Below are 12,204 nucleotides of genomic sequence, written 5' to 3'. Positions count from 1 at the left end.
CCTCTGGGTAAGGGTACATCTGCTCCCTCTTGTATCCTAGCAACAGAAAAATATTACGTCAGCAGATGGGGGGTGTTTTAGCCCCCAGTAACCTAGCAACAGACAAAGATGGCGTCAATGCACCATGTGACACTCAGGAGACCTTGGTCCTGTTGGTTATCCCGGGTTTTATTACCACAGAAAGCCCTAATAAAAAACCCGACTTTATTGAATACCACAGCGAGTTCGCATCCTTACGCTTGGTCAAAGAGACCTCGGCTTTATTGCGTACCACAGCAAGCCCGCACCCTTACCCTTGGTCATAAAGACCTCGGCTTCGTTGCATACCACAGCAAGCCCACACCCTTACCCTTGGTCATAAAGACCTCGACTTCGTTGCGTACCACAGCAAGCCCGCACCCATACCCTTGGTCATAAAGACCTCGACTTCGTTGCATACCACAGCAAGCCCACACCCTAACCCTTGGTCATAAAGACCTCGGCTTCGTTGCATACCACAGCAAGCCCACACCCTTACCCTCGGTCATGAAGACCTCGGCTTCGTTGCGTACCACAGCAAGCAAGCATTCTTACCCTTAATCATGAAGACCTCGGCTTTGTTGCGTATCGCAGGCGTCAGTTGCTTAACAGCAGTCAGGTATTTGAGCACGAAGATATTTGGGGCAAAGTTCACCATGTTCTGCTCACCGCACCCATACGGCATGCGCAGAAGGTTATCGAGATTGCTGAAGGATGAGCCCATGATGTCGCCTGTACAAGAAAACGAGGGGAATTCATGGAAAAACAACATATATATTTTTTTACGCTAGCTTTGTGACCATGAAAGTGTCCGCTTTATGATCGCTTAGCTGAATTTTTGCATTTTATTGAAAGCGCTTATTTCGATAAAACATCCTTTTTCTTGGAAACAAGAAGAACTATCTAATTAAAGTTCTTAAAACCTTTCACTTATATCAATCTAGCCAAAACAAAGCATAGATAAACTTTCGAATTCTGGAAAGGGAATTGAATTTTATTGAAATTTGAATTTTCTACAGATCTTTGAAAACTTTCCTGGCCGCGCGAAAGGAGATTGAATCGAGTGAATAATTCCAAGTTTTGGCGGGAAAACCTGAAACAACGTATTTTTCTTAAATCCGTTAAAATTCAGAGACGGCAATACCACAAAATATTGGCGAATTGTTTTCTATTGCAATGCTACCCACAATGAAGCGAAGAATAATTTAAAGTCGGGAATTGTATTGGGAAAAAAGAAAATATCGTTTTGTTGTAGGTTTCAAAAACAGCGCGCGCTCGTGAGAATGTCGCCATTTTTGATTGCGAATGCAGCGCGCGCACACAATGCGAATGCGAACGCGTGTTTTATAGGGTCCATACGAACCACATACCATTTGGAAGATGAATATAAAGAATTGACAAAGTCTATCATTTCTGAAAGGTTATATGGACTTTAATATTCACGAGCGTGACCTTACCCACGACAGTGACTTTGGCCGTGGCTGAGCCCTCGACTGCAGTGTCAGGTACAGCGAGTTCAATGGACTTGGAGAACGACGAAGCTATAGACGAATAAAGAAGAATAGATTCAGGAAGGGTATCAACCCTGCTGGAATCCTGAACTACGAATTAGTAGAATTGTGGTCGACTCGAAGGTATCGAAGGCGCCTCAAGTAGGCTTAAGATCGAAACTGTTGCTTTTTGACAAAGTCATAGCCAGATGGCCTGGTGTTCATACGACTTAGCATAGCAAAATAGCAACGCCTCCCTAGGGCACCGAAGGAACCGAATACATCCTGCTTACCAAACGATGGGTTACCGATTACTGCGAGCCGACAAAATGGCCCAAACAAACTGGTCCGCTTACTGCGAGAAAACAAACTGGTCCACCATGGGTTCTATAGATTCCCAGACTGCGAGACCCGAGAGCGCGACAAACGTATGGCGACGATTTACGACGGCGACGCCCTCTTATCGCGATATGTTCCTTGTGCTCTCTTGTTTTCGAGAACACACGTTAGATTCATCCGCGTGCTAACGTGATCGACGTCGTTGTCTCTCCGTCTCCTATGTCACGTGATCGTACTTTTTCTGTCATGTGATCGCACATTCTCTGTCACGTGATAATACTTTCTCTGCCACGTGGTCGCACATTCTCTGTCACGTGGTCGCACATTCTCTGTCACGTGATTATACTTTACTGTCATGTGCATATACTTTACTGTCACGTGATCATACTTTCCATGTCACGTGATCATACTTTCTCCGTCACGTGATCTTACTTTCTCTGTCACGTGATCATACTTACTCTGGTTAAGGTCTACTAGCACTGTGTAAGAGTATTCCTGTTCCACGCCTTCCGGCTGAATAAATAATTTGAACATAAAATTAGTGCATTAAGACATCAGAACAATGCAAGCACAATATCAAAACAGTGGACAATATCAAAACAGTGGACCTACTGTATCTGAACTTATCATTAGCCTCAACACCCCAACATCTAGTTATCATGAAGTTTTTTATATTAAAATATATCAGACCGGTGTACTCATAGGATCCCTCGGGGGGTGGGAGGGAGGGGGGTTGCTGCCCCAAACCCTAATCCCCTTCCCCCCTAACAGCACTAACTGACTGGGCGGGTAACCTGTGGCTTACCTCGACTATGAGAATTCTTTGGACGGCATCTGCGGCGCTGACTGACTGGGCCTGCACAATGATCGGTATGGTACCCAGGGTCTTGGGGGTGATGGGGAAAGACACTGCCCTGCCCTCGTTAGCGGGTACGGTCATCTTGTACTCGGTGTCTTTAGGCTCTCCCTGGTCGGGCGCACCTCGGGGGCTTAGCTCGTTGATGATGGTCCAGTGTTTAGAGGCCTTCAGGGTGATTGTAACCTGAAGAGATGATGATGGTGGTAGTAATAATGATAAAATGATAATGATATGGTGATGGCAACCTGTAAAACCGTGTGTGGAATTTTTATTGTGTTTTGATGAATCAGATGCGAGATTCAGACAATAAGATTTGTTGAGACGTGTTTCTATTTGAATATCTCGCGAGTGATTGGTCGGAACAAACATTCAATGCATATTTCTGGTGTTCACGGTTTTACTGGCCATGCTATAATATGATGATAATAATAATGATAATATGGTGACTAAAATGGTGTATGTTGCTGATAAATATGATGATGACAACGATGAAAATGCCGACCATAATAATGATGTTGGTGACGACTACAATGGTGATGATGATGATGACAATGGTTATTATGGCGCGGAATAATATGATTATGATAAAGATGAAAATGCCGACCAAAATGATGATGGCGACAAAAACGATCACGACAACTAAGGCCTAGATTAAAGAAAAGTTCGACAGATAATGCGACGTTAGCACGCCGTTTATTGCGCACGAAATTGAATTAATAAGGAGGTCGCACCAACTTTCTGGAGCGGCTGGGCTAGTCGGATAATGCGACTTTGGTACGGCGAGGAATTAAACGGTGCTCCAAGGTCGCACCAGTCATAACGATTACATTATGCAGATTAGTTAATAATCAATGCAAATCGTTTCGGTTGAACAACAATAAAAAAAGGAGCTACCCGTGCAGAGTACTACCGACTCCCCCCGTTCTTCGCGCATGCGCCCAATTGACAATAACTCCCCTGAGACCATGTATGTAACCTAAAAGCCCGTATGTAGCCGTATGTGAAAATAGCGGCGTTTCGGAAATCATTACCTGAGGACTCGACGAGTCGGGTATAGATGTGCAGCTTTTGTTTCGGGGACACGAAATGAGAGTGCATTTCATGCGAAATGCTGTTTTGTAATTAAAGAAAAAACAGAAGACGCAGCAGGAGTCGTCGCCTTTTCTTTATCCAATATATTGCGGCATGTAATCAATTCATTCTCCTCTTCCTATTACACCATATTGTTCTGACCAAGAAGGCTTTTCTAGTCATTTCTAGTCTTCGTGTTCTGACCTCCATTTTAGCGTCATAAGACAAAGCAACATGTATTTTGTGTCTAATGACTATATTGTTACACCCCATACCCATGGGAGTTAACAAACACAAAATTCGACGTTTATTGTAGGGCCGCTCTATGATCGAACCTCTACCGAACCAGAACGGTGCGACTCTGGCACACCGTTTAATCTAGGCCTTAGATGATGAAGTTGATGATGACTACAATAGTGATGATGATTACAACTAAGATGATGATGACAACTAAATGAAGATAAGGATAATTATAATGTAAGATGATAACAATTATTAAATAACAAAAAATACCTCCTGAGGCTGTTGAAGGTAGTTGAAGACAAGTGCCTTTATGGCGACCTCCTCTCCTCGGATCACGGAGTAGGGAAGATCCAGCGACACAAAGAACGGCTGCATCACCTGAAGCTACAGCATAAGAAAGGGGACAAATAAGGACTGGAGAGAATGATGTCCACGAATATAAAATACTGGAAGTCGACTCTTTTCAAATATAATATATTAAATACTGGGAGTTCTCTTGACCAAGAACAATCAAAGAACAAGAGCAATCAAAACGTTGTCTACTATTTTAAATACTACACTTTTTATTTATGTAAGAAGAAAGTTCAAGGCAAAATTTGGCTACCTTTGATGGGTTGCAGGCCACGCCAAATCCTGTAGTCGGTGAAAGAGCAAACGCGCTTGCGACCCACGAGGTGATGGTGTCTGGAACAGCTGTTGAGATCGCTGCCTGGCCGGACGAACTGGGCAAACAAAGGGAAATAAATCAGCAAGAGTGGTGCGATAGCTCAGTGTTAACGGGTTCAAACCCAGGCCACGTCAACTTGTGATTTTTTACTGAAGATGATATAAAAAAACCTGGCTCTCTACATTGGGGAATGTGAATCCCTCTTCTCAGTCAGAGGTCACGTGTCCACAATAAGCAAGAGCGTACACAGGGAGGTGCGCAGGGTGCGCGCGCATCCCCCTCGGCGGCCAAAATGTGGGTCATGCTTTTTCCACATGATACCTATGACTTCCCCCCCCCCTCCCGCTCAGCTAATCCTTGGTATGCGCCTGATAAGCTATCACAAGCTAAATACATCTATTTCCAGATTTCCAGGAAAAGTGTACATACCTCGCGTTGACTTCACTCCAGACCCAGGTTTCCGGGAAAAGCGTTCGAACCTTAGAAACTTCAGCGAGTGGCTGTTTCCCAGCTGCTGCATCGGTCGATACAGGAACACCAACACCTTCCATGGCGAACTCTGATGACAGAATAAAAACATTGGAGACCATTCTAATGCTTTAAAAAGGCCATAGGACAAAAACATTACGGAAAGCAATGAGAGTGAAAATGTGTCTATTGGTGGGATCACCAAGTAATCAGAACGTCCAGGACATGAAAGGATGAAATAGTTATTAGTTATACTATGCAACTTGCACTATGAAATCACTCAACACTAAGCAATCACATCAGCGCTCACAAATCAGCCAGAGTTTTTTTTTGTCAGAATGGGCTTATTTTCATTGAAATATTTATTTTTTCATTGGATTTCGGGGGGGGGGGGGGGGTGCAACCTATACGAACCCTCCCCTACAATCGGCGATTTATTTTGTCAGAATGGGCTTATTTTCATTGAAATATTTATTTTTTCTGTCATTGGATTTGGGGGGGGGGGGGGGGTGCAACCTATACGAACCAAAGCGTTTTCCATTGAAAAAATTATCATAATTTAATTCGCCGATTGTAGATAAGCCCCTTGTATAATTATAACAATGAAATAATCATATATCAATGTCCAACTTGTCTATGAAATCTAAGGTGTTGAAAAAGGAAGGCTACCTTTTCGTAAATACGGGTAATCCGACGAAGGAACGGAATACACCAAGCAATTCGACAAAACCAGCAAGCCAGAGTTCTGTGCACACAAAAGCAATCGAGTCTTAGTGATATAAAAGTAAAAGTACCATAAAAAGGTACCATAAAAGTACCATAAAGGCCGGTTTCACGATTTTCATATAGGGGGCGGAGAAGTCAGTATGAAAGATTCCCCCCCCCCCCCCCCCCCCGCCCTACATCGTCAATCCGTCTTGATCACTCTATTACTCTATTACTCGATTACTCTATAAGGTTTTGGGTTCCACGTAGTTCTAACAATATTTACATAATGGGTTACACGCATCTAAGCTCAGACCGTTCTTCTAATGTGTAGATCGCTTCTCTTATTTTTATATTTAACAATATTAGACTACGAGTTTGAGTTTTCTATGAGTCAATAGAGCCATATCTATGGCTCAATAAAAAGTGAGTACGGGAGCCAATTAAATTGCGAGATTCGTAATAGTATGTGGGTGGATTTATACTTCATTTATACTTTTCATCGACAGTACGGTCATACCTCAAATACGGACTTGGCGTCTTGACCAGAAACAGGAAAAGGCATGACCATGCGACGGCGGCGACGGCCGGGGACGAACCAGTTCCACTCCCACCAGGGGTAGCCTCCGGAAGGAGAATACCCTTGAATATCACTCAGCACCTATGGGCGGTGACAACATGCTATCAGCACTACACAAATAACAGCAGGGCATTTTTAACCAGGGGTAGCCTCCGGAAGGAAAATACCCTTGAATATCACTCAGCACCTATTGGCACCGACAACATGTTTGAACACTACCCGCTAAGTATTTGGGCGAAATAAGAACAGAGCATTTTCCTTCAGTGGCCACCGACCCATCACCTATGGGAGCCGAGAAAATACTCGCAACACTACCCAAATAAGAACAAGGCTTTTTCCACAAGGGAAACCCTGCTATTTTAACTACCAAATAAAGAGGGCATTTTCCATTACAAGTAGCCTCCCTTCTTGAATGTCTCTCCTCACCTAGGTAACCAACACGTAACCATGGTAACCAACACAAAACCACGGTAACCAACACGTAACCACGGTAACCAACACGTTGGTACTTCCGTAATACCCGAATAATTATTTCCAGGAGAAAGCGCCCGAGGTAAAAGCAACAATGAAAATCATCCAAGCTTAGCATTATCAAACGTTATCGTATTGTAAGTTATCTCTCGCTGCAACACCTACTTGTTACCACTACCTTGTTATACGTGATGTCTTCCCGTATAACACGTGATACTTTCCATATACTACACGTGATGCCCTACCTTGTTACACGTGATGTCTTACCATTTTAACACGTGATGTTTTCCCGTATAACACGTGATACTTTCCATATACTACTTGTGATGCCCTACCTTGTTACACGTGATGTCTTACCCTTTAAACACGTGATGTTTTCCGTATAACACGTGATACTTTTCATATACTACACGAGATGCTCTACCTTGTTACACGTGATGTCATTGTCTTTATCCATCAGCAACACACTCTTATCCACCACACGGAATGCCACCAAGGAGTCTGGGGTTGCTGTGGCGAGTAGATTGACCTGGTCACCAGGCTTCGCGGAATCTCGACTGAACGAGACGCTGACCTTAAGGGTGGAAAGTATACGAAAAAATCCACAGCGAAAAAATCCGTAGCTCAAATAAGACTGGGTAACACGGAACATAATACGCGATAATCAGGCACGCTGCCCGGATTTGCTGGGGGTATTAATAGTCATTGAAACTTGTAGACGAACATGACAGAAAATACATGACATAACGCTTTGTATAAGCCCACTTTACATTTACTAAGGCGGAAAATTTCTCTAAGTACTTAGTGAGTAATAGCAACCAAAAAATATCTAATACGATTTTTTTAAATTAATGCGACTTTTTGTAAAGTGTCATTGAAATTGCTTTCCGTCCTTCAGCCCATACATATCACAAGGAGGATGATCAAGGAAAAATTAAAAAGCCAAAATCTGGGTATGTGCATTTCAGCCTCACATTATTTGTGTTTTGAAAATCAGTCCGAAATACAAGGAACCGATGGCCATTGTAATAAATTGCGTCTTCTTTCTCTATCTCGAATTGCGCATTTTCTAGGTTTTTCCGTCACGTCGGCAGACAATGAATAAAAACGTTTCATCCTGTGACCACAATCACAAAACACATCAGGTTTCAGATTCCTACCTCGTTTGCGAACGGCTTTTCAACGGTGACCGTCAAACTGTCCACCACTACCTCCCCCTCGGGACGGATTGTGTACACGACTACTTGGGCCGATGGAGCCATGACGTGGGTCGACGCAATGCTGAACGTGGCTGTGGTAGCACCGCCCGTGATAGACTGGGACCTCATGTCCCGTATGTTCCCTCTGCTCAAAACCTGAATACGAGAAAGGGTGTGAATAATAATAATAAAAAAAAAACTAATACTGAATCATGGATTTTGAAAGCTATAAACATCGTTTATTGGACTCGATGAATCGTGTCCATCTTAATTTGGGAGGAGAGGGTAACATTCTTCCTCTAAATTCTTAGGATGACGTGAAGGTAATCCAAAACGCAGAAGGGAGTCATCCCTAGGTTACAAAAATAAGTGATCATACAATAATATCTGATTTTGTATCATAGGAATAAAGCTTACCAGGTAGACGATGTAGGACAACTTGAAGCTGCTCTTCAACGAGAGTTGTATCGCCTCTCCAGCCTGGAAATAATCACGACGTACATGAAACTCTTGTAACGCCTTTACGGTAGAGATACCTTTGAGTTGGAGAATATTCTTTAAGAACACTGAGGCTTCAGTAAATCGTACAGTGGAGAAGATGGAGGGGCTAATTCATTATTTTCTGTGAGGGAAGCCGTCTGTGGCTTTATGTATGGAGGGGAAAGAGGGAGGGAAGAAACCCTTCACTATGGGGTTAGGGTGGAGAAGGGGTGAAGGGATGAATCTACTTTAGAAGTCTTTAGCTATATGTAGGAGCAAGTCAATAGCTGTATGTAGGAGCAAGGGAAAAAAGATAGAGGGGGAGCAAGGGAAAAAAGATAGAGGGGGAACCATTCTTCATTTGATTCTGAGCCTGGAGCTAAGAAAAGGGAGGGGGGCAACTAAGCTTCAGTGCTTGAAGCTTAGTTGCCCTCGAAAGAAGAACAAACCATGCCACGAAAGAAGAACAAACCATGGATTAGCGGAGAGTCTGATAAATGAAAGACAATAGATGTATGAGAAAATATTGAGTACACGATCGGAGAGAGTTAAGGGGCAATTGAGGAAAAAGTACAGAGAAAAAGACAGAGAAGTGAAGCGAAGTTTGAAGGCAGACAAAAAGAAATGGTTAGAGGAGATAGCATCTGAAGCTGAAAAGGCGGCGCGAAGCCAACATATGAAGACCTTATATGGATTGACGAAGAAACTATGTTACGAGAGACCTAGGCACAGCACCGCAATGTTGGATAAGGACGGTAACCTTCTCAGCAAAAAAGACGAAATACAGAGGAGATGGACAGAACATTTTAGGGAAGTATCAAATAGAGAGCAACCAGATAACCCCATAGAACCGGAGGATGAAGTTGAATTTGAATTCGGAGAATTGATAGAGGAAATATCCGTCAATGAACCAACTTTCGGAGAAGTGAAAAATAAAATCACAACACTAAAGAATGGAAAATCGCCGGGCATAGATAATATCACAGCTGAGTTGCTGAAGGCAGACCCAGAATTCTCGGCCGAGCGAGTGCATAAGCTACTTGTAAAAGTGTGGAGGCATGAAACCATCCCAAATGACTGGAAGAAAGGGCTTATAATAAAGCTACCAAAGAAAGGGAATTTGAAAGAATGTAAGGACTCACGAGGAATCACCTTATTGTCCATCGTAGGTAAGATACTTGGAAGAATTGTTATTGACAGGATACGAAACGGAGTTGACAAAAAGTTGAGAAAAGAGCAGGCTGGCTATAGAAGAGGAGAGGAACTACGGAGCAAGTATTTATACTGAGAAACATCATAGAGCAAGTGAATGAGTGGCAGGCAACTTTGTATGTTAATTTCATAGACTTTGAGGAAGCCTTCGATTCAGTCCATCGTGAGAGTTTGTGGATGATTATGGAAAAGTATGGAGTTCCAGAGAAGATTATACGTATTGTGAGGCTGTTTTATGAAGATTTCCAGTGTGCGGTCGAAGATCCGGGTGAAACAGGAGAATGGTTCAACATAAAGATGGGGATAAAGCAAGGCTGCAATATGTCGGGCTTTATGTTTCTATTGGTCATGGACTGGATATTGCGAAGGTCAGATGGAAAAGGAGAAAGTGGAATGTGATGGAAATTTACATCTAAACTGGACATCTAGACTTTGCGGACGACATAGCATTGCTTTCCTCAACAAAACACCATATTCAGGAGAAGACAGCAAAGCTGGACGGCGAGGCTAGGCGAGCGGGATTGAAAATAAACTTAGAGAAGACGACGATGCTAAGGATAAATGCCAAAGAGCATGGAAATATTGTGATAAATGGAAAAGAAATCGAAGTTGTCAGCGAGTTTACGTACCTAGGAGCAAAAGTTTTCAGAGAGGGTGGTGGAATGAAAGATCTCAGAAATAGATTATCAAAAGCAAGGAGTGTGTACACAAGGCTGAAACGTATATGGAACTCAAAGAAGATCATGAGACGGACAAAGATAAAGATCTACAAGTCGTTGGTACTTTCGGTTTTATTGTACGGTTGCGAGACGTGAAAGATGAACAAGAAAGATGATAAACTGCTAGATGTATTCCAACAGAAGTGTTTGAGAAGGATATTGAAGATTAGTTGGGAAGACCATGTAACGAATGAAGAGGTACAGAGAAGAACTGGAGTACATCAATTGAGCAGTGAAGTGAAGAGACGGCGATGGAAAATGATCGGACACGTGTTGAGACAAGGAAGAGAAAATGACTGCAGCGTAGCATTAACTTGGACACCAGAAGGCAGAAGGAAACAGGGAAGACCCAAAACAACATGGCGAAGGACTGTGGAAAGGGAGAGAGGCGAGGCGGGGTGGAGGAACTGGGACGAGGTGCGGTCAAAAGCAGCAGACAGGGAAAAGTGGAAAAGCACTGTGAAGGCCCTATGTGCCATACGGCACTAGGAGGACAGGTAACAGGTAACATGCACGAGGAGCTATGAAAGAGATGGTTGCTAAACCTACCTTTACTGCTGGGGTAGAGGTTTGTAGCTGTAAGTATTAGGAGCTAAGAAGGGAGAGTTGATGAACTTACTTTGACTTCTGTGGTTGACATACTTAGCTATATGCACGAGGAGCTATGAAAGAGATGGTTGCTAAACCTACCTTGACCGCTGGGGTAGAGGTTTGTAGCTGTAAGTAGGAGGAGCTAAGAAGGGAGAGTTGATGAACTTACTTTGACTTCTGTGGTTGACATATTTAGCTGTATGCACGAGGAGCTATGAAAGAGATGGTTGCTAAACCTACCTTGACCGCTGGGGTAGAGGTTTGTAGTTGTAAGTAGGAGGAGCTAGGGGATAGTGCTTTCTCAGCATTGAGGTACGCCTGTTCGCCATATTCATCTTTATTGTTGATGTCATCTTTGTACTTTGCCTGCAAAGGTAACGTCATCATTACCCAATAAATTTCCTCTCAAATAATCTCGATAATGAGTAAAGAACATCAGTCTGGTAAGTAGAATTGCTTGAATTGGTTATGGCTACGTTCTTGATAAACGTTTACAAGGAATTCGTTGCTATGACGACCTAATAGCGATACGTAAGAAGCTTCGCTAAGGACAATAACAATAAGTTGACAATAGCTTTGTTGCTATTGACGATCTAACACCAATACGCTTAATCTGAGTTATAGGGACAACCTCTTACCAAAAGACTGACTATGGTTGCGTTGCTAGGGACGTCGATCTGAATGACGATAACCCCATCTTTAGGTGTGTAAGCATCGGCGCTCTCGTACTCTCCGTAGGTGAACCTGCGGTGTATGGTCACCTTCATGTCTTGCTGCCGGGTGGGGCTGAGAGGGGAACCATCGGGTTGGGTTACCTGAAGCTGGTGAAGACAAACAGGATACAATCAGCATCTCGTATGGAACGAAACACAGAACACACACAGGTAGCAAACAGCATCTGACATGGAACGAAACACACAACACACACAGGTAGCAAACAGCATCTGACATGGAACGAAACACAGAACACACACAGGTAGCAAACAGCATCTGACATGGAAAGAAACACAGAACACACACAGGTAGCAAACAGCATCTGACATGGAACGAAACACAGAACACACACAGGTAGCAAACAGCATCTGACATGGA

General features: G+C 43.2%; 1 protein-coding gene across 2 annotated transcripts in view; it reads right to left on the bottom strand.

The window, feature by feature from the left end:
- The window catches only part of LOC5504126 (CD109 antigen), a 47,733-nt gene that overhangs the window by 16,059 nt on the left and 19,470 nt on the right, over positions 1-12,204 (bottom strand). For both annotated transcript variants that reach the window (XM_048721251.1, XM_048721250.1), the window contains exons 13-26: positions 11,751-11,933; positions 11,353-11,478; positions 8,528-8,590; positions 8,072-8,266; positions 7,336-7,485; positions 6,381-6,521; positions 5,825-5,900; positions 5,117-5,246; positions 4,625-4,742; positions 4,291-4,404; positions 2,653-2,889; positions 2,306-2,360; positions 1,476-1,559; positions 574-750 (exon numbers count right to left, since the gene is read on the bottom strand). In XM_048721251.1, the coding sequence (XP_048577208.1) occupies positions 574-750; positions 1,476-1,559; positions 2,306-2,360; positions 2,653-2,889; positions 4,291-4,404; positions 4,625-4,742; positions 5,117-5,246; positions 5,825-5,900; positions 6,381-6,521; positions 7,336-7,485; positions 8,072-8,266; positions 8,528-8,590; positions 11,353-11,478; positions 11,751-11,933 (1,849 nt within the window). The remainder of the gene's footprint in view (positions 1-573; positions 751-1,475; positions 1,560-2,305; positions 2,361-2,652; positions 2,890-4,290; positions 4,405-4,624; positions 4,743-5,116; positions 5,247-5,824; positions 5,901-6,380; positions 6,522-7,335; positions 7,486-8,071; positions 8,267-8,527; positions 8,591-11,352; positions 11,479-11,750; positions 11,934-12,204) is intronic.

This window comes from Nematostella vectensis, chromosome 13 (genome assembly GCF_932526225.1).
Source record: "Nematostella vectensis chromosome 13, jaNemVect1.1, whole genome shotgun sequence".
NCBI lineage: Eukaryota > Metazoa > Cnidaria > Anthozoa > Actiniaria > Edwardsiidae > Nematostella > Nematostella vectensis.
Note: the sequence above shows the minus strand (reverse complement) of the source record. Positions and strands in the feature narration are given on the sequence as shown.